We start from the raw sequence: 23360 nt of genomic DNA on the forward strand, positions 1-23360 counted from the left end.
GAGAAGGTCTACGCGCTGCCTTATTCCCATTATAGAGGCCCGCTCTGGCGTCACGCTACATAATATTAGGGTCTCCATAACCATGAGAGATACATTTCTGTTCTATTCATGGCTAGTATTTTGAGCATACGGTTGCGCCAATGTCTTTCAGTCTTGTCCTATCCTACTCTGTTCCTATACGTTTCGTTCGCGTCCTTTGTCACGCGATGGAATTGTAGTTGTAAGCAGCCCAGCCAATAACGATAATACGTGTGAGGACGGGCGTCGCTATTATGCTACGGTCAATCGGCATGCCTAGCCAACAAGTCATCACTGGACAGTACATTTATATCTACCCTTAGTGGGTGGAAACGTTAGAGTTGGGAAGGAAAATTGGGTGTGGGTTGATTAGTCATTGGTTAGTTGGGAAAAATGTAGGCTGGGACCTAGGAAGAAGAGTGGAGGTATGCATAAGACCGTTTTAAGAAAGAAAAGTCGAGTAAGAGGACACCGGGGTTGATGTAGACATTAAAAATAAATATGAGTGATCGAACGGCGTCTCTAACTAGTTGGCCGACATCTGTCTTTAAGAATGCCACTCGCCTATGCGACGAAAATGGTTAATAAGGGGACAAGTTTGTTTACCACGACTCGCCTCACAAGGACCGAAGTTCCGAACACGTAGGCCTACCCTAAATTACGTATCGCGCCGCGACGGGATGCTCGAGGGTTTGCGACGCAACAGTATTATGCCAACGTTTTGCATTCTCTTGCGATAGAAAGGAACATTAGCGTTCATCGATTTCATTTAAATTGCAAATTGCAGTATGTAAATTGTAACATAAACAAAACGAAACAACATTGTCTATACAAGGTATTATCTTTCCTCATGCTCGTGAAAAGTTTATCATAATAGAATAGTATTGCTGCTACAATTAATTTTTATTTGATTTAAATTTAAAAACTCTACAATTTCTTCTGCTACGATCGTCGGATTTGAACTTTGGTGGCAACAACAGAATCTTACAGCTATTTCGAAGTGTATAATTTTACACTTGGTTGAAAAATAAGTAAAGAGCTTAGGAACTCATTCGTGGATCAATATTACAACGCATAAGTGCAAAAGGTTGTCACATTTGATTCTGCGTTTTTGAATGCTTCAACCGTATTGTAGAAACTTATAATAATGTTATTTCGTAAATTGCATTCCGGTTGACAAACGTGAATATTATTTGCTCGATGCGCAAACTTGACACTAGCCTCGACAAAAAATTTCCCTTCCAATCGAAACGTCTGAATCCTGGTTTCCGGTAAACGCTCACAAAGATCAACGACGCTTTGCGCGCCGCATGCGATGCAACTGTCGAGAAGAAAAATCGTCGGTGCGTTCCATTGACCGTCGCGCGCGTCCGTGGTACGCCTCTACACAAAGGAAACGCAACTCATTCGAAGACCGTAATTGCGTTTTCATTGAAAACTGATTCGCATTCGTCGACGGCACTCGACTGCAGTTTTCAGTCAGCAACAGCGGTCCGTTTGAAAGCCATTCATGCTACGACCAGCAAGCGATTTCGAATAGAAGCCTTTATTGGTTTCTTCTGCAACGACGTTGTTAGAAACTCGGACGATTGTTCCAGCTTACTACTGTCTCCCAAGCCATGGATAGCTGGGGAAATGATTAATTAATTTTTATCATGAAACACCTGATCATTAAGATACTCTTATAAGATACTCTGGACACTTAGGTATTTAGAAGATAATTTTTAGACTTCGACAGCTACAACTTATTGAGAGATATTTCTTCTTATACAAGGTGTTCGGCCACCCCTGGGAAAAATTTTAATGGCAGATTCTAGAGGCCAAAATAAAACGAAAATCATGAATATCAATTTTTTGACTGAGGCTTCGTTAAAAAGTTATTAAAAAATGAAATTTTAAAATTTCAAGTCATTCTGGAAAAATTATTTTCGGTTGCGGGGGTCAATTATAATCATTTTTGGTCAATAGACATACCCCCGAAATCCTACTCTCATAATCTGAGGCCTGAAATAGTTCCTCGAAATTTCATACGAATCTTTGAAACATCATAACTCCTGAACGGTTTGGACGATTTTAATGTTTCAAAAAGCAAACAACGCGTAATTTAATGAAGAGTATGTGGAAATTCTAACAGTGTTGGAAAAGTTGTTCCTTAATCACGTAAAGTAAGAAAAACCCCATAAAAATGGTCCAATTTTCAAACAGCCATAACTCCTACAATAATGAATATTTTCAAATGAAACTTTTTTCTGAAGTAGAGCTCATGGGAACCTACAAAAAGTATTAGATAACATTTCTGCACAGCGTCAAACAAATTTATTAAAAATGAAAAATGAATTTTTAAAAAAAACTGACAGGGGTTAGTTGTTGAAATTTTTCGGCGAAAATGAAAAGTATCAAATCATTCTAAAAAAAATTATTTCTGGTTCCGGGGATCAATTACAATCATTTTTGGTCAATAGACATACCCCCGAAATCCTGCGCATTTTCGAAAAAAAAATTTAGTACGGCCGGAACTGTAAACGTTAATAACTTTTTAACGAACCTGCCATCAACAAATTGGTATTTTTGATTTTCGTCTTATTTTGTCCTCTAGAATCTTGCATTAAAATTTTTTCCAGGGGTGGCCGAACACCCTGCATAATTTAGAATATTCGAATATTCTGGATGATTAGTACGAGTGTCAAGGGTTAAATCATAACCATCATTATAAGTTTCTCAGGAATTTTCTGCAGTTTTCTTTCACCTTTATGTTTATTATATCGTAGAGAATTTAATATAACCGTCAGAAAGTATAGAACAAGTACTATCCAGTGATGACTTGATGGCTAGGCACGCTGATTGGCCGTAGCGTCACAGCGACGCCTACTCTCGCACGCATTGTCATTATTGGCTGAGCCGCTCACAACTACAATTCCAACGCGTGACAAAGGACGTGAATGAAACGTATAGGAACAAAGTAGGATAGGATAAGTCTGAGAGGCATTGGCGTAACCGTACGCTCAAAATACTAACCGTGAATAGGACAAAAATGTATCTCTCGTGATTATGGAGACCCTATTACTATGCAGCGTGATGTCAGAGCGAGCCTCTCCAGTAGGAATAAGGCGACGCGAAGACCTTCTCTCCTTGCCCTTGCTCCGTTTAGTTTGTAGGTGCCTAGTCAACAAGTCATCACTGGATAGTACTAGTATTGTGTGTATGCGAGAAGTTGGCAAGTAGAACGGCACAGAGGACAGTACTCCGTTTGCTCCGCCTATTTCCCACTCTCGTCCTAAGACGTGTCGTGGTTCTGGCCAATCGCCAATCTCTAAACTAGAGTGGGGAACAAATCAGACCCGCATTCCTTTCACTAGATATCTTCTAGTGAACGCACAGTACAATTTCTTGTATAATCGAAATGAAGAAATCGACGCAGCATATTCATCGTGTAATATTGTGAATACTGTAAATGATATATGTCACGTTATCGAGGAAGGTGTAGTAACAGAACGTATAATTTGAAATTGGTTTGCAGAGTATCGTTTTAAAGATACTAGTCTTCAAGATGTTGATTCAATGTTTTCTAGTGGAATAAAACAAGCGTCGAACAACCAATGAATTGGCAGATAAAATGAAAATATAGTAGTCTTCCCAATCTATGCTCTTTTGGTAGTTCTTTTACAATTTTACTTGAAAAACAACTACAATTATTTTTAAGATTGAATATATTAATGCACAAACATATTATGTTTCCTATTTATTCAACTGTGTGGGTAATTGAATTTTTAAATTACGAGAAGAATTCTAAAAACAAGTAGAAACGTTTATTCGAGTTGGTAATAGTTACTAGTCGTGATATCACTTTACAATAAATAATACAAGAACTCTGAAGGCACACTTATGTCACCAATAAAAATACTCTTTAAAACCATTTCTCTAAAATTCGTCATTATTTGTTAAAAATGGCAGATAAATTGAACGTTTGATTGTGATAAATAATAATGATTACATTTTCTCACTTGATCAATTATTTTAATTTTTAATTTTTAGTAATCGTGCAGTTAGGTCGCTCGATTTAACAGCTGAAAAAGAGTTTTCACCGAACCCTTTTGCTCACCAAACGAGTCAACTTGCGAAACGATACCGATAATCGAATTATTTCATGCGATTGCCTTTACCAATTTGTAGCGCCTGAATCCGAAGGAATTTCATTAAATCTCTTTGATTAGCGAGAAACTTTCAAGTCACGTTAATGTGTAAAAAATGCTAAGTACACCGTGCAAATCGATGTTCCGGAATGCGAAACGATTGTTCCATTACCGTTACCTTTGTTTTTTTTTAATTTTCATTCGTGCCTCATGGCGGTCTCCTGTATTTGAAATTCCTATTTAATTTTTCGCTTTGTTGTTTTACTCGTATTGAGTTATCTCATTTTTTTTAAACTGTTCATATTCAAAACATATTCGATTTTTGCACCAAACAAAGAAATTACATATTTAAAAAATAGTTCCTATCGTGAGGTGTTCAACTTTTTCCTATATGAATTTTTTTACATCTCGTTCCTTTTTATATTTAAACATTTTGAAAAGAACTACAGCTTGCCCCTGTATCATATAAATGCAAGTTGATATTTTCGGATCAGATTTTATAATAGTGTCCCATTACATTATACTTCGCAACATTACTTTCAATTATCTTCAAATTATTGCGTAAACCTATCGTTGAATGTGCAGCGCAAATAATTATATAGGGTGTTCTGCCAACCCTAGGAAAAATTTTAATGCGAGATTCTAGAGGCTAAAATAAGATGAAAATCAAGGATACTAATTTATTGATGGAGGCTTCGTTAAAAAGTTATTAACGTTTAAAATTTCCGCCCGTACTGAATTTTTTTCTCGAAAGTGCGTAGGATTTCGAAGGTATGTGTATTCATAAAAAATGATTCTAATTGACCCCTGCAATCGAAAATAATTTTTCCAGCACGATTCGAAATTTTTTTTCGCCGAAAAATTTAGTCACCTAGCCCGTCGATTATTCTTAAAAATTCGTTTTTCATTTTTAATTACTTTGGTTGACGCTGTATAGAAAAATTGTTTAATACTTTTTTGTAGGTATCCATGGATTCTACTTCAGAAAAGAATTTCAATGAAATATATTCACTATTGTAGGAGTTTTTATGAGGTTGTTGTCAGTTTTCGTGGTGAAAGAGTAACTTTTCGAATATTTTTGGAATTTCCACATATTCTTCACCAAAATACGCGTTGTTTGCATTTTGAAACATTAAAATCGTCCAATCCGTTCAGCAGTTATGATGTTTCAAAGATTCACATGAAATTTCGAGGAACCATTATAGATTATATTTTCGATAAGGAATTTTTTCTCGAAAGTGGGTAGAGGATTTCGGGGATATGTCTATTGATCAAAAATGATTGTAATTGATCCCCGCAATCGCAAATAATTTTTTCAGAATGATTTGAAATTTTTTAATTTAATTTTGTAATAACTTTTTAACGAAACCTCAGTCAGGAAATTGATATTCATGATTTTCGTTTTATTTTGGCCTCTAGAATCTGCCATTAAAATTTTTCCCAGGGGTGGCCGAATACCTTGTATAATGATTTTTAAAATTTAATTATAGATCTAACGTACAAGAAACTGTGAAGGAAATTAAATTAATTTACCAGATCGACGGCGGTCGAGGTTTCGAGTCGGTTGCTGTCGTCGGGAAAGCCCTCGTTGATCTTTTCATCGTTCACTCGCCACAGAAAGCGTGGTTTAGGGTTCGCATAAACGGTTACGTTCACGATCCCCTGACGTCCAATTACGTATCCAAAACGTTCGATGGTTGGCTGCGGTTGCGGAGGATCTGTAAACAATAATCAACATTCGACGATCCTATTTCACAAATATGTACGCAAGAACCGTTGTCTCGAATTTCGTTTCGAATAACGATCGAATTTCCACGGACGTATCGACGAGTAAACAAAGAATACAAATTTAGGTGCGTCATTGACATATTGACAAATACTTAAACGTATGTAAATTAATTGCATTTTTGAAATACAAGCATTGCAAAACATTACATTCTTTTAGATACATTTGTATGCAAGTACTGAACAATTTTCTCAAATAGAAATCTTTCTTGACCATCCAATTTTGTTTATTTTGTTTTATACGTTAATTAAGATACTAAAGGGTTAATGGCCGTATAAAAAGCATTCCACAATCTCCACTTTTGCACAGATTTAGGTATTTAAATGTATAATACATCGAAGATTCCAAATTTTATATTAATGAAAACTTTGTTGCTTACAGTATACTATCAATTGCATAGTAGTTTCCTTAGGTTTGTCCAGAGCGATATGACTGGCTACGCAACGAAGGACTTTGCCATTGTCGGTCCAATCCAGGCTTCGTGTCGCATTTTGCACGGCCAATGAGATGTCGTCCATGCTTGTGTCGTAAATCGTGGGTCTCTCTTCGTTACCAATGGGTTCGTCATCTAATTATTCCAAAAAATAAAAAAAAAATATACGTACAAGTCCGACGTTAATCGAATTAAATATAACAATTTGCTATTGTGTAACGTTAATTACCAAGAAATAACGAAACGTTCGCTGCTGGTCGTCCAGATGGTGCGATGCAACTTACTTCCAGTTTCTCTCCTTTTCTGTAGGTATTTGTGCCGTATGAACCAGGACTCGTGTGAAGTTCAGGACTGTTCGGCGGTTCTGTAAATCAAATTCGTGGCTTTCATTCGTTTCGTTGTGTTGGTAATAACAAACAATTCAAAATTAATCCTGTTCTTCATCCTCAACACTATTTATTATAAATACAAACATTTTGATCTAGCACTTTTAGGATCTGTTATTTAGAAAAATAACGAATAAATAAACACTTACATACGTAGTATGATACTAAGTATGTAGCAGTTAATTTTTAATTTTTAAATGATTACAATTTTTAAAAAAATTTTTAAAATGTAAACGTTCGCTGTGGTAGAAGAATGTTTCATTAAATTATTCATCAAATTACAATCCATTAATTTCCCCCATCGATCGAATATGCAAATACTCATTTAAATTTGGCTGAAACATCTCCAACCCTCGATCATTCTGTGCTACCGTCATTTATCTTTATCGACTTTATCCGAAACAGTAATATCCTTTCGCGCTCTCTTATTTCTCATCCTGTAAGCAGTTTTCTTAACGAAGATTAATTAGTTCTCGAATTCGCTTACTCGGTGTTCCGTAATATTTCTTCCGTTACGATAGAATACTTCCCTTGGACAACCAAATTTATTTAGAAATTCTTTTTCTAATTTAGAAAGTCAGGCGTGAAATGTTTAACGATCGATTACATGTTCAATATTGACGCTAAACTCTTTAGTAATAATAGTAGATTATTATTAAAACAAAATAAGAGTAAACAATAAGACTGTTATTAAGCAGCACTATCTTTAAAATAATTATTTCTAACAACGAGTAAATTGCACTATTTTATTCACATTGTAATAGACATTCTGAACGTTTCAAGTTATATTTTCAATATAGTTTATCATTAAAAAAAAATAAATTCTCATTTCCTCCAGTGTAGGAGTCCTAATAAAATAGACCTCATTACGGTTAAACGCTGGAATGCTGGCGCGAATTTTCGTTCGTAGGAGAACATGAGAATTTCAATTTTATTTCCGAAGTTGTAAAATGTAAAATGGTGTAGTTACAAGCTATGGGATTACTAGGAAAGAGATTAATTTAACTCTAATCCTCCCGAAATGTGACTTTGGATCGCGTACTAAGTTTGAAGAATGATGGGATCTGTAAATAAATTGTACATATTTTCTAATTTAACAATAAATGTATTTTATGATTTAACACGTTGCTTGTTCGGTGTTTGGGATCGTGAATATCATTTAAACGTCCAGAGTGACGATGAGATTTTCATAGCAACAAATAGTTTACTTTTTTTTTTAAGTACAGGTAGCCCTACTCCTACAACACTGAATAACATGATTTTTGTTTAACATATTTAAAAACTAAATTACTTTAAAATAATGACGCGAAGGAATAATGAACTATAGTGGCTTTACATGAAAAATATAAACAAATTATAATTTATTAAATTAAGGTTGCGTTAAATTAAAATAATATTTTTTGTTTTTTTTTTTTGTTTTGTGTTATACATACATTTATATTCTTCATAAAAATTAAATTGCTTATGTAGAATTAAACAAAAATATATGTTTTAAATAAGTTTTCGAAACGTAACTTCCCTTTTTATACTGGCTCTGGGTCTCATAACACGGTTTCACACAACACGGCATTTTCTAGGAACCTATCTACCGTGTTATAGGAGGGTTACCTGTACTACGCGTTGTTGTTCTCGCCAAAGTTAAGAAAGTGGAAGAATTCGAGAAATATTGTTATTTTCATATAACGATCGTAGAAGGTTAATGTATTGAAGAAGATGATTTTTAAATTACTTGCGCTGTCAATTGTAAATAATAATGTATTATTACGAAAGTGTAAGAAATAGTGTATGCATGTGTGTGTGTGTGGGGCGAGCGTGAAAGTCCGAAGACGGGCGACAATAGCCGAGGACAGAAACAAATTATGAGCGGGGGAAACAAAAGTCGAACACGAAGAAGGTGAAAGAATCGAAGGCAGCGTGCACGCGTGGAAAGAAAGAATAGTTTTATAAGTATCATTAATAAAAATATTAGTGGAAGTTTTGTTACGTTAATTGGTGTTCGTAATTATTAACTATCCTGTTCCTAAAATTACAAAAGTAAGAAAATGTAATTGCAACAGTTTTGTGTAATATTTATACAGTACGATAAATCTACAAATTTCCAGTATATTACAACATAAGGAAACATTAATAAACAAGGTAACAATTAGCGGTACACTTGAACGCGCAGTATTCTCTTTCGGATACTAAACTTTGAATTTTACGACCTGTGTTCTGTAAGTTCTAAAACCATGTTTTGTCTTTGGGAGGACCGAGCAAATAATAGATTCTATTCGGAAGGAAAGACCCAGGAGGAAACGTTCTTACAATCAAATAAACTTAGAGTCAAGAAGAGTCCTCGAGATCTTCTGTAATTCGAAAAACATAAGGTGGTTGGTTATTTTATGTCTTACTCCCTTGGAGAATTTGAGCTTCGTAACTACAATCAACGTCAGTTCTAAAATTAGATAGTCAGAGAAGAGAAAATACCATGTATACCAAAGTGTCGATAAAAAAAATAGGCCAATTCGTAAAGTGAAAACTTTATGGAAACCAACATAAACATCTACTTGGATACCTTTCTGAATTTTCTTTTAAGGCTATTTACGAATCTTGTTTATTTACTAAGTCCATGGATATTTAACGCGTTTAAAAAATGTTGACAAAATTCAGGCATTATCTCTGACACCAGAAGAATGTATTATAATGATAATATTAAGAATGAAAGACGTCTATGGCCAATGGGACCATAAATTATGAGGCTCCGCTCGACCATTCTGAAACCTAGTCTACTTTCCCTCAGACTTGCCATCCCTTTTCGTGACTTATCACTTGCATTTCCCATTCTTAGGTCTGCCTTGCATACAAGTCGCCATGTTTCTTTCCTGTAGCTTCACTAAATACCTAATATCTGACTAACCGATTCTTCTCTTGTAATTTCGATTCCTCGTGGCAGATATTCATAGGTTCTCACACACGTTATAACTATTTATATTTAAACATAATTAGATATTCTAAAAACGTGTAATGTAGCAACGTGTCTCTCGGTGCAATTTATTTTTGAGTTCCTAAATTTGAAGTGTGTTTAAGCTAGAAATTAGAATGAAACTATTTATATTATAACTACTTATATTTAGACTTACTTAAATATTCTGAAAAGTTGTGTATCAACGTGTCTTTCTATGCAATTTATTTTTTATTACTAAATTACAATTATACTACTAAATTAATTTTTTATTTATATCTCGAACATTAAGACCCCTAAAATAAATAATTATCCAAAGAAACCTACGGTTTTCTTTTCAAAAAATAATAAAAAAGGCCTAAAAACTGCATTCCTATAAATATCCCTTTAAGAAATAACTCTTCTCTGACACTCTCGAACAATCGATTCTTTTTTCTTTTCATTTTTCGAAAGTACATGCATATTTAAGAATGTAGATTTATGACTAAAACGTAGTTAAATAAACTACATAAAAGAATCTTACCGTAGACGTAGCATTCGCTTTAAAATAATTCATAAAAATTTCGCAACTTCCTTAAGTTGGATTGCGATGCCTGTGAAATATTAAATTCTACGCTAAACATCAATGTTATTCAACTCGGAAGTTTAGAACGTATTTTTCCATAAAAAGGATTGCTTGTCGAATATTTCGGTCACTGCATTGGTACTTACTGGCAACGATGATCCTCATAGATGCTTCCGCCTCCGCCCTGTTATCGGTGGGTGTCAGAGTACACTTGAACATTCCGTCGTGGCTCTCCTTGATCTTGGCAATGTTAACTCCGCATTGGCCCACCTCGGTGCCCTCGCCGTAATATTCGATACCATCTTCGGGCAGTTGTCCTTTGGATAAAACTAGGCCGCCACCCTCGCCAGGTATCTCGACGCGGCAGACTTGAAGAGGTCTACCGACTCTGCACAAAATTTGCAAACTCTCCCCGAGCCGTACCGCGGTCTGTCGTTTAGGTTCGATGTCCACGACCAGGGTCGACTTCGATCCTGAAACAACAAAGAACAAAATAACATCTCCATTCGAGAGCAAAGGTAATCGGTTTCAGCAATTTTGCAATTAATGAAATGTTTCATTTTGGAACGCAGAAACTTGTAAACGTTATTTTCAAACACGGTAGACATTATGAATAGATACATTTTACATAGTGAATTTTTAAACTCGATTATCTTGAAAATTAGAATAGACTAGTAACGCGTATTAAAAATAGTTAAACTTTAGACGCGTGCAATTCCGAAACTATTAGTATTTTATTAATTATTGAGACATTGTTAAAAGCGGCAAAACCTCCCCTTTAAAATGGTTTTTGGTTTTTCGATTTGGTTTTCGATTCGAGTTTCCGATTCGGAGATATCGTTGTGTAAAGGAAAGTGTAATTTTTCAAATTCAACTAGCTCTGTCTCCATCTTACTACATGAAAGTTCATTGATCTCGTGACATCAACAATGGGATGTAAACAAACTATTCGAATCCTTATACATATCTCTAGAACTAATGAAGCTATCGACTTGTTCAAACGCTCATTTTAAAGGACATTTCATCCTCTATCCTACGAATGTAACAACTATTATAATTTATGCCATTTTCTATGTTTATTTTTACATTTACTTTGACGCTACATACTCAAAGAAGTTTCAACAATTCCTACTGACCGTTCGACTAGTGTACGATAAAACTGGACCATAAATTGTTTATTTAATTGAAAATGAATTTAAATACAGGATGTTTGCGTAATTACTTGCCAGCACTTTTTCTTAAATAGTTGTTTTCTATAGAACTAACTACGGTATTGACTTGGAACAAAATTCGTTTTCAAGGGCGTTTTATCTTCTTTCCGATGAAAATTAAAAAATTTTTTAACATAAAAGAGAAGGATATCTTACGAATAAACATCAAAACACAAGTTTTTATACATATAATGCAAAAATTACAAGTACGTTTCCTCGTAAAACAGAAAAAGAAAGACTGGTCATTTGATCGATTATGGTAGGAGTGAAGTGCCGGTAGGTTTAGTGTTAATTTTGTCATGTGTAACGAAGAGATTGCAGAGAGTTAATCTCACTTCGTGCGGACAAGCGGAATTAAATGTCAGACGGTCAGGATTTTATAATTTTTCTTAATTCTTGCATCCGGGCGTGCTGCTTTCTGAGTTTCACGGATCCACTGCGTTCGTAGCACTTGCTCAAATAGACATTTATTGGAATTCTCTGAACCTCGGTGTACAGATGTGGTTTCGTCATGGCGAGGATAATAAAGGTGTGATATTTTCCTTGGGGAAACAATTAAAAATTCTATATAAAGTAATTGTAAATTATAGGAACGCGTACATTTCCGCGTCTTTGATCTCCGATAAGCAAAATTTTAATCTAATAATAGATAATTAGAAAGAATAACGTGTAATATTTTATTCGTGTCACCTGTTCGTTAAACATTTATTTACCTTGTATTCGTTCATCGAAATGTTTATCTAGGTAAAAATTTAGCACGTCTGTTCATATTTTGAAAATTGGCAAATCATAGATAAAATGTAAGTGTATACATAATCGATGATCTAGAAATTATTGGCTATTTAATATCCATAGTATAATGCGACAATGTATCAAACATATCGTTTTAAACTTTTATTTGCTACTGTATGTTTGTAATATTCTCATACTGTTTCATAAATTTGATGCAAAATGAACGATCGAATTGGATTCAGTCGAGTCCACGTTGTTTTCGACACACTCGAAAGCGGTGTAAACGACTCTTCGGTATTGTCTACCGCCTCGTAATAATTTATGCTCGGCTCTAGGAGCTCGTGAAGTTGCGTCGGCATGGGGATTATGGAAAACGTATCGCCAGTAAATTTTAATCGACAGCTTTTAAAGGATACGCATAAACGAAGGGAATGCTCGCGAGGAAAAAGATCGAAAAACGATTCTTGTACCGTATCGGGCAAGTGGAGGAGCTTCCGCATGTGCAAGATTTATGAGACAAAAAGGAAAGTTGATTAAATCCTAACCCCCTCCGTCGCTTGCACAACGATCCTCTATTTTCCTTGTTTCGACACGATTCGTGAAAGTCCGACGACGAAGTTTCTTTCACCCTTGCCTTCCTTTTCTCGTTTTCTTCCATCCAGCTCTGCCTTATTCTTTATCAGCGTCACCCGATAGCCATTAGGAAATTTCAATATTTCAGTTAACCTTGTCTTACCGTCTACGTCTTTTTGGTAATACAGTGCGTATCATAAATATATCAACCCGCCTATATTTAAATATTTTGGCAGATTAGAAAAAGATTATTATGATGCAGCACTTTAGAATAATGTATAATATTATTTAAGTAAATAAAACGAAAGAATTATAATACTGTAGTGTATATAATAGAAATGGTTATGTAAAAACCTAAAATACTAAATTTCAAGCGTTTCATTAATATACCAACCTATAACATTTCTATTATGTTTCCAGCAACAGGATTGTGTTTTCTTTCGTTTGCCTGTCATCTGTTTTATTTGGCATCTTTAAGAGTCCAGTGTATTATTTAGGTTAACAAAAATTGTAATATACAGGGTGTTCGGCCACCCCTGAGAAAAATTTTAATGGAGGATTCTAAAGGCCAAAATAAGACGAAAATCAAGAATACCAATTTGTTGATGGAGGCTTCGTTGAAAAGTTATTAACGTTTAAAGTTCCGCCAATACTGAATTTTTTCACGAAAATGCGCAAGATTTCGAGGGTATGTCTATTCACCGAAAATGATTGTAATTGACTCCCGCAACCGAAAATAATTTTTCCAGAACGATTTGAAATTTCTGAATTTAATTGTTAATAACTTTTTAACGAAGCTTCCATCAACAAATTGGGATTCTTGATTTTCGTCTTATTTGGCATCTAGAATCCCCCATTAAAATTTTTCCCAGGGGTGGCCGAACACCCTGTATAAGTGTTATAGAGATTGAAAAATAAAATGCCTCGTGACAAACAACTGTCGGATAGAGAAGAAACCATGATCGATGCTTTTCGTATTGAAGGCAGAGGATACATCGATATAGCAAAAAAAATGATTTCTTTAAAAAGTGTAATTGCCGATTACGTTACTAAAAAGCGTAATCATGGACAGAAAAAGCGTCGAGATCGACCTAAGAAACTGTCTCTTCGAGAGAAACGAAATTCGAGTGGCTTCTAATTCCACAAAGTCGCTGATCGATATAAAAAACGAATGCAAATTAAACATTTCGAAGTGCACCATACATCGAAGTATTTTAAGATCTCCACATATTATTAAGGTAAAGATGATATCAGCTTCAATGTGAAAAAAACGCCAACAAAGAACCAACACTTTAGTTTGCTAATGCAAATATGAACACATTGGAAAAAGGTAAATATTTCTCTCACGAAATGAATGATGCACTTTATCCATAAAATTTTGTTTCTTAGATTATCTTCAGTGATGAAAAGAAATTTAACCTAGATGGACTCGACGGATTTAATCCCTACTGGCACGATATACGAAAGGAAGTAACATACTTCTTAAAACGCAATTTTGGCGGTAGGTCAACGATGATTTGTGCGTGTTTCTCAATCTATGGCAAAAGTTCCATAGCTTTTATTTCAAGTAAAATGCAGAGCATGGAATATACAAATACGTTAGAAAATTATTTAAAAACTTTTTGGGCAGAAAACGATGATCAAAATTTAATTTTTATGCAAGACTAAACTGGTTTGCAGAAAATAATTCCCCTGATGTCAACCCTATTGAAAATTTCTGGGAATTTTTAGTTAGGCAAATTTTTTATATTAATGAAAAATTTGCGAATGTACAGGAATTAAAACTTGCGATTATTGAAGTCTGGAATAATATAGATAAAAATATTATAAAAAAACCTTATTGCAAGTATTCAATATCGAATTTTTGATATAATTCGTAATGGTGAAAACATAATAAATTATTAAATTTTTGTTTTCGTACATAAGATTTAAAGTAAAATGAGTTTTGTTTACAGTTGGTACATTTATGAAACACAGATTAAACAGTATTTCCGTCATTTAAGTCATTAATTGCAGTAAACTAACGGAACTGCTTTTGAATATTTTATAGTACTATCTAAGTGTAGAAAGTACTATTATAGCTTAATTTATTTCCAAAAGATCAAATTCCTTACATTTTAAGAGGTTGGTATATTTATGGTACGCACTGTACATTCGTCTAACGTTAAAAAAGTGATTGGAAAATTTTTCGTTCGAGGCTTTTATTTTCAAGAAAAACAACTTTGAAAATGTTTGAAAGATACGTAGAATCGTCCGGATATAATTTCGTAGTTACATTTTGATTCCTTGAGTTTTAAACGAAAGTAATTTAAAGTATTATTGTTAGTGTTAGACAATCAAGGTAGTAAATTATAATAGTATTTTCACAATTAAAAATGCAAACTGCTTCGTCAGAAAGCGTTCGTCGAATCAAAATCGAATCAAAATATCTGTTTCGAAAATAAATGTACACTGAATACTAAACAGAATTAATCACAATTAATACAACAAATTAATACATCGTTCCATTTATGAAAATGAGACAAACTCTTAAAAGACCCTTCTAGTAGCTGCCTGAGAAAAATTTGTTGCACATCAAATGGCTTTCTTCATCATTTAATTACAAAAAATTGAACTGGATATCTAGGTAACAATTTAATTCTTCCTTTGTATACCACTAAAATTTAATAGTTTCCGAAGTATTACACATCTAATTGCAATTTGAAATACAAAAGAAAAAATCTAGTGTCTCGAAAGCTTCAATACGAAATCCGTATTCTTCTGTGTTTTTTGCGATTTTAATTTTTTACGCCTAGAATTTGGAATCGAAAAATCGGAAAAAATTGTCAAACACGTATCTCGATAACCACAATGCACCAGATTTTTTTCATAATTTTCGTACTCGATTAAATAGGAGAAATAGGCACAAATTCCGAATTTTCCCTATAACTACCATTCCAAACAAGATAAAGGGTTGAAACTTGGCACAGAATATTTGATTTTGATTCTCTATCGATGGATCCATCGTATGTCAAATTTGGTTCAAGGGCACATTTGACCCCCTTATTTAGCTATACCCTTTGTACACCTCTAAAATTTAATATTTTCCAAAGTATTACACATTTAATTACAATTCGAAATACAAAAGAAAATACCCTAAACTGTACAATTTTTTGGAACTCTTCTCTAATATTCCTTGCGCATTAACTCTCCTCGTCTGTCAGGTTTTCCGCCTTGAACCATAGCTCAAAATTGAAAAACAAAATAAGTCCGAACCCGAAGGAATTTTCTTCCGCCCGGTCAGTCATTCCCACCCCTTTTACCAGAAACTTTCCGTAATTGTGGCGGTGTGTAGTGGATAACGAGTACTAGCAGGCAGCCAACAGTCTGCTTGTACTGTAAATGAACAAAAGTTTCGACGCAAAAAGCTTGGAAAGTATCGACCTACCACCGACGGCGGTCGAGGGTCGGAGAGGTGAGAACGTGTACCAGTATTCTCCATTAATAACTGTATTGTCAAACTGCTGTTCGTCGTTTTCGCGTACGTAGGTCGCATTATAAGAGCACGTTACACACTCGAATGCCGCGGTTCACGATACCTGGCACCGCACACTTTTAACAACGCTATCCTTTACCCGGAGAAATCTACGGGGTTAAAGTTTCCTGGTATTTTAATACCCCTTGATAATTAATTATTCGCCGTTCGTTCGACTACGCGGTCAGGGAATATTCGAAAATGGCTAAAAGGTAATCTTCTAATGGCCGGATAAAAAGCTGGACTTTCAGCGCGTTTTTTCGCCAGCGGACAGAAATTACAAGCTGCACGCTCGCACTGTAAACGTCCTCCATTGTAAAAGCGTTCGAATACTACGCAACGCCGGATTTCGCTGCATTTTAAAGTTCGTCAGACGGTATAATAACGTCTACAGATAGCTATAGGTAGCTACAGTGCGTATCATAAATATACCAACCGCTTAAAATGTAAGGAATTTAATATTTCGAAAATAAATTAAGCTATAATAGTAGTACTTTCTACACTTAGATAGTACTATAAAATATTCAAAAGCAGTTCCGTTAGTTTACTGCAATTAATGACTTAAATGACGGAAATACTGTTTAATCTGTGTTTCATAAATGTACCAACTGTAAACAAAACTCATTTTACTTTAAATCTTATGTACGAAAACAAAAATTTAATAATTTATTATGTTTTCACCATTACGAATTATATCGAAAATTCGATATTGAATACTTGCAATAAGGTTTTTTTATAATATTTTTATCTATATTATCCCAGACTTTAATAATCGCAAGTTTTAATTCCTGTACATTCGCAAATTTTTCATTAATATAAAAAATTTGCCTAACTAAAAATTCCCAGAAATTTTCAATAGGGTTGACATCAGGGGAATTATTTTCTGCAAACCAGTTTAGTCTTGCATAAAAATTAAATTTTGATCATCGTTTACTGCCCAAAAAGTTTTTAAATAATTTTCTAACGTATTTGTATATTCCATGCTCTGCATTTTACTTGAAATAAAAGCTATGGAACTTTTGCCATAGATTGAGAAACACGCACAAATCATCGTTGACCTACCGCCAAAATTGCGTTTTAAGAAGTATTTTACTTCCTTTCGTATATCGTGCCAGTAGGGATTAAATCCGTCGAGTCCATCTAGGTTAAATTTCTTTTCATCACTGAAGATAATCTAAGAAACAAAATTTTATGGATAAAGTGCATCATTCATTTCGTGAGAGAAATATTTACCTTTTTCCAATGTGTTCATATTTGCAATAAGAAACTAAAGTCTTGCTTCTTTGTTGGTGTTTTTTCGCATTGAAGCTGATATCATCTTTACCTTAATAATATGTGGAGATCTTAAAATACTTCGATGTATGGTGCACTTCGAAATGTTTAATTTGCATTCGTTTTTTATATTGATCAGCGACTTTCTGGAATTAGAAGCCACTCGAATTTCGTTTCTCTCGAGGAGACAGTTTCTTAGGTCGACCTGGACGCTTTTTCTGTCCATGATTATGCTTTTTAGTAACGTAATCGGCAGTTACACTTTTTGAAGTACCCATTTTTTTTGCTATATCGATGTATCCTCTGCCTTCAATACGAAAAGCTTCGATCATGGTTTTTTCTCTATCCGATAGTTGTTTGTCACGAGGCATTTTCCTTTTCAATTTTTATAACATTTATATATTACAATTTTTGTTAACCTAAATAATATACTGGACTCTTAAAGATGCCAAATAAAACATATGAAAATAAATAAAAACGTTATAGATTGGTATATTAATGAAACGCTTGAAATTTAGTATTTTAGGTTTTTACATAACCATTTCTATTATATACATTAAAGTATTATAATTCTTTCGTTTTATTTACTTAAATAATATTATACATTATTCTAAAGCGCCGCATCATCGTAATCTTTTCCTAATCTGCCAAAATATTTAAATATCGGCGGGTTGATATATTTATGATACGCACTGTATACAGGGTGTTCGGCCACCCCTGGAAAAAATTTTAATGGGAGATTCTAGAGGTCAAAATAAGACGAAAATCAAGAATACCAATTTGTTGATGGAGGCTTCGTTAAAAAGATATTAACATTTAAATTTAAAAATTTCAAATCGTTCTGGAAAAATTATTTTCGGTTCCGGGAGTCAATTGCAATCATTTTTGGTGAATACACATACTTCCGAAATCCTATCCACTTTCGAGAAAAACATTCAGTACGGTCGGAACTTTAAACGTTAATAACTGTTTAACGAAGCTTTCATCAACAAATTGGTATTCTTGATTTTCGTCTTATTTTGGCCTCTAGAATCCCCCATTAAAATTTTTCCCAGGAGTGGCCGAACACCCTGTATAATGCTCGACGGTACTTCTACATTTTTTATAACATTACAAGAAAACAAAAATATGAGAAAGTAAATTAAGAAGAAACGACCAAGTCAAAATAACGCGAATACTGATAGGATTAAATTAACTCCAAATGTTAATCTCAATATGAAACATATTATATTTGTATGCAATGATTTTCATGCTAAATAAAACTACAAAATTAAAGATGATATGAACGCGGCAATGAGCTCGATCGAAAACATAATGAGTCTTATCAGTTTCTTAAAAGTCTTGCATATAACATGATCTAAAATAACAAACGTGATCTATCTGAAATAAAATAAAATAGAATAAAAATGTGAAAAGAATAGAATTTATATTAATTCAAAATATATACTCGATATTAATTTCAATGTTAAGTAAATTTTTCTTTACTTTTGATTGCTTGTAATGGCTGAGAACTATCGATTCAGGTATTCACAGTTTCGTTTGGTCGAGAAAAATATCTCTGTTTTTTAATTTCAACAATATTGTCGATTGGTAGTTTCTTCTGATCGTAAACTTTCCTTGCAAGAATGCTCTATATTTTTCGGATGGGATTAAAATTATTGGAAATAGGTGGTGGAATAAAAATTGATCGATATTACTTTTAACTAAGCTTTAATATTATTTGAAACACTTGGAAGGCACGTCTTCACAGTTTAAAAGAAACATCCAGGATGAAAATGTCAGTGACGAAAAATTCGTCCCGTACCCTCAGACTCTGGATGTGTATCTCGAAACGCGAAACGCAACACACGCGTCGATGGTTTTTATCAAGGAAAGAAAACTTTCTCTTTTGAAAGAGACAAACCAACAAAAATAAAGACTTAGTAGCTACGGTGGTAACTGGTAACGTTGTTGAGTTTAGTTTGATTCGCGCCCGTTGACGTATGCTGTCGTATGACGGGAAAATTGCGCTTAAGAGGGTGTGCTCGAATTTCGTTAGAAGCTTTACAGGCAACATCAATCTCGCGCGGGTTAGAAACACTGCTTTCTATCGCGGGCTGAATGCGCTCGATTCCGTGCACGGGATGCCATTATGATAATGCACCCGAAGAAATATGATAAACCGGGCGTGGCGCGAGTAACGATTATCATATTTCATCTGGCACACGCTTCTTAACGCATCGAATAATAACTCGTCACGAATTGTATCGGCGGTTCTTGCTGGCATTTGTCTTCCCGCGTCGCGTACGGACTGTTACGGCGATGAACGATCGCTGTTTACCCTTTCCTTCGCTCGAATATACGAAATGGCTTCGAAATAGATGGTCATATCCTGTTTGTAAGAATTAAACGAGATCATATAAAAATACGTAGGCCCGGAAACTCATCTTTATAAACTCGTTTTTCTCGCATCGAATATTGTAATGAACAACTATCACGCTTAAAAATGCGAACTTAGTTGGCATTTTATTGTGTTAGAAGTATGTAAATAACCTAATAGACTTTGTTTGGCAGCCTGATATACTTCATGGATTTTTCCACAAAATAACATTCTTAAATATTTTTCAACCAGTGTTTTTGATATTATAAAAATATTTATTAAGACAAAGAAATCATGAAATAATCAGATCGTTTTAAAACGTTTTCTTGCCCTTCCGGATTATCTTATATAGTAAGAATCTCTGTTAACACGTTGGCTGCCAGATCGAAACTGTACAATTTTTTACGAGACCAAAACTGTGATTTTAGACAATTGTAAACTACATAGATTAAAGTTTGTCACAGTACTTGTTTTCGTAATCTCACTAAAATTCATGAATCCTATTCAAATTTATTTCCTTTAACACTTCAGCTGGAAAATTAATTGTTTTAGTTCCAAAATGAAAAGTTTTATCATATACAGGGTGTTCGACCATCCCTGGGAAAAATTATAATGAGAGATTCTAGAGGCTAAAATAAGATGAAAATCAAGGATATTAATTTATTGATGGAGGCTTCGTTAAAAAGTTATTAACGTTTAAAGTTCCGCCCGTACTGATTTTTTTCTCGAAAGTGGGCAGGATTTCGAGGGTAGGTCTATTCACTAAAAATTAGTGTAATTGATCCCCGCAACCGAAAATAATTTTTCCAGAACGATTTGAATTTTTTTTTTTTGCCAAAAAATTTAGACACCTACCCTCTTGTAGTTTTTTCTTAAGAATTTGTTTTTCATTTTTAATAAATTTGTTTTACGCTGTACGGATATTTTGTCTAATACTTTTTTGTAGGTATCTATGAGCTCTACTTCAGAAAAAAATTTTAATGAGATACGTTCACTATTGTAAGAGTTATGGCTGTTTGAAAATTAGACCACTTTCATGGGATTTTTCTCATTTTCCAGTAGTAAGAAACAACTTGTCGGCTTGCCCACATTAGATTTTCGATTAAGAATTTTTTTCTCGAAAATGCGTAGGATTTCGGGGGTATGTCTATCGATCAAAAATAATTGTAATTGACCACCGTAGCCAAAAATATTTTTTTTCATAATGATTTGAAATTTTTTTTTCGCTGAAAAATTTTGCGGTCTGTATGGAAGTTTAAACGTTAATAATTTGTTAACGAAGCCTCCATCAACAAATTGGTATTCTTGATTTTCGTGTTATTTTGGTCTCTAGAATTTCCCGTTCAAAATTTTCCCAGAGGTGGCCGAACACCCTCTATAATCACGGGCCAGAATATTCAACAGTTAGTTATAATACGCATAGTCAAACAAGGCCACTTCAAGTTAGATTAGAACACTTCAAGTTGCATCAGAACATTTAAGAGAACAGAACGTAGTTACTTAAGAACATTGAAACGTTAATTGTTAACACGCTTGTATATATTTGTAAATAAATTTAAAGTATTGGTAATTAGGTAGTGGACTTATCTATTACTAAATAACGCGGCTCCACGAATCTTGTGAGAGCCTACAAAATCAAAAAAATCAATAAGATTCCTGTTATCACCTGAACCAAAATAATTAATTTATGTTGAAAATTGGTAAAATGGCGAAAGCTTAAATTAAAAATCGTAAAATTTTGTCATTTTTTTCGCAACTTCTTAATAAAAGAATATGATAATGCAAATACATATAAAACTCATCCAAATATAATTTTGGTTCAGGCAAGTGCTATTAGTATGTGGAACAACATTATTTCGAGAGAAACGCATTTAAAGTCTGCAAGATCATACTAATCAATCCCAGCTCCATACAGAATTCCTTCCAGAATGTTGGCAACCAGATAGCACAAAGGCTAGAATTTTGATTTTTAAAACCAGCAGATGTCTCTTAACTGAAATAGTAATATTTAAGCTGTACAAGGTAATCGTCCTAAGTAATCAAAAAATTCTTCTTCAATAAAAAAGCTTTCAAAAAATGAAATAAAGAAAAAATTGATTTTTTTTGAGGTCTCACATAAGACTGACTCCTTAGATTTAGATCCTATTTCATACATTCCAACTATCCCAGTACGCATTGGTTTGCCGATCAGGAAGCGGGCATTCGCAAGATCTTTCAATTTCATAATTTTCACAAGTGTCAACGCAACAGAATTGTTAATAAATTATTGTGTTGGCAAATAAGTGTTTTTTTTCTATTTGCTAAATAATCGACTCTGCGAACTTTGTGGGAGTCAACAATACTATTTCTAGTTTCAATCCGTCGCGGACGATTAGCTCGAGAATCGCGCTGATTTCAATTATCTCGTCGCGAAGGCGCATCCAACGGGTCAAACGTTTCAAGTACGAGAGTCGTCTGAAAAGTTTTGAACCTCGACGTGAAAGTGGTGTTTCTCGTCAAAACCATTCTGGTAGTACAATGGTATATGCTTTGACAAATGTTTGTGAAAATTTCAGCAATTTTGTATGCTCAATTGTCGTTTGGCAGTCGTTTGTGTCAGTCGATGTCAGTATTTTTGTAAAGATGGACAAAATCGAGTATCGTTCCGTGATAAAATACTTGTATTTGAAAGGCAATACGTCTGCACAAATTAAAACTAAGATCGACGCTGTTTACGGGGACTCTGCCCCATCATACGTTACTGTGAAAAGATGAGCAGCTGAATTTAAACGTGGCCGTACCAGCTTGGCTGATGATAAGCGTTTAGAGCGGCCAAAAACCTGCGACCACCACCGATAACATCGAAAATGTTTGCCAAATGGTACTGGACGACCGTCGAATCAAGGTTAGAGAGATAGAAAATGCTATAGACATATCAAAAGAACGCGTTTGTTATATATTGGTTAAAGAGTTGGACATGTGTAAACTATTCGTGCGTTGGGTGCCGCGCTTGCTCATTTTTGACCAAAAGCGCAATCGAATGAACATTTACAAAGCTCTGTTAGAGCAGTTTAAGTGAAACGAATTAGATTGTTTGAGCCGATTCATAATTGTCGATGAAACTTGGATCCATCACTACACTCCTGAGACGAAAAAAACAGTCAAAACAGTGGACTGCAAAGGGTGACATGCTCCGACGAAGGCGAAGACGGTTCCATCGGCCGGGAAGGTGGTGGCGACGGTTTTTTGAGATACACGAGAAATTGTGTTCATCAAGCTCTGTTCCCTGGTTCGCCCATTTAAAACTAGAAAAAAGCCTTATTGTTACAATTAACAGAATGTGTTCCGATCACTATAACCTGGCTGCTTCACTAGCGCGCGTAGGCATTATCAATGACAGCCAGTGTAAATGCAATCGAGACTGCAAAACCCTTGATCATATAATATGGCAATGCGAATTG

General features: G+C 34.4%; 1 protein-coding gene across 1 annotated transcript in view; it reads right to left on the reverse strand.

Moving 5' to 3' along the window:
- Positions 1–23360, reverse strand: part of Fas3 (fasciclin 3) — a 179039-nt gene that overhangs the window by 34224 nt on the left and 121455 nt on the right. The window contains exons 2-5 of the mRNA XM_076762764.1: positions 10406–10759; positions 6597–6731; positions 6314–6502; positions 5682–5866 (exon numbers count right to left, since the gene is read on the reverse strand). Of these exons, the coding sequence (XP_076618879.1) occupies positions 5682–5866; positions 6314–6502; positions 6597–6731; positions 10406–10759 (863 nt within the window). The remainder of the gene's footprint in view (positions 1–5681; positions 5867–6313; positions 6503–6596; positions 6732–10405; positions 10760–23360) is intronic.

The sequence above is a fragment of the Colletes latitarsis genome, chromosome 3, assembly GCF_051014445.1.
Source record: "Colletes latitarsis isolate SP2378_abdomen chromosome 3, iyColLati1, whole genome shotgun sequence".
Classification (NCBI taxonomy): Eukaryota; Metazoa; Arthropoda; class Insecta; order Hymenoptera; family Colletidae; genus Colletes; species Colletes latitarsis.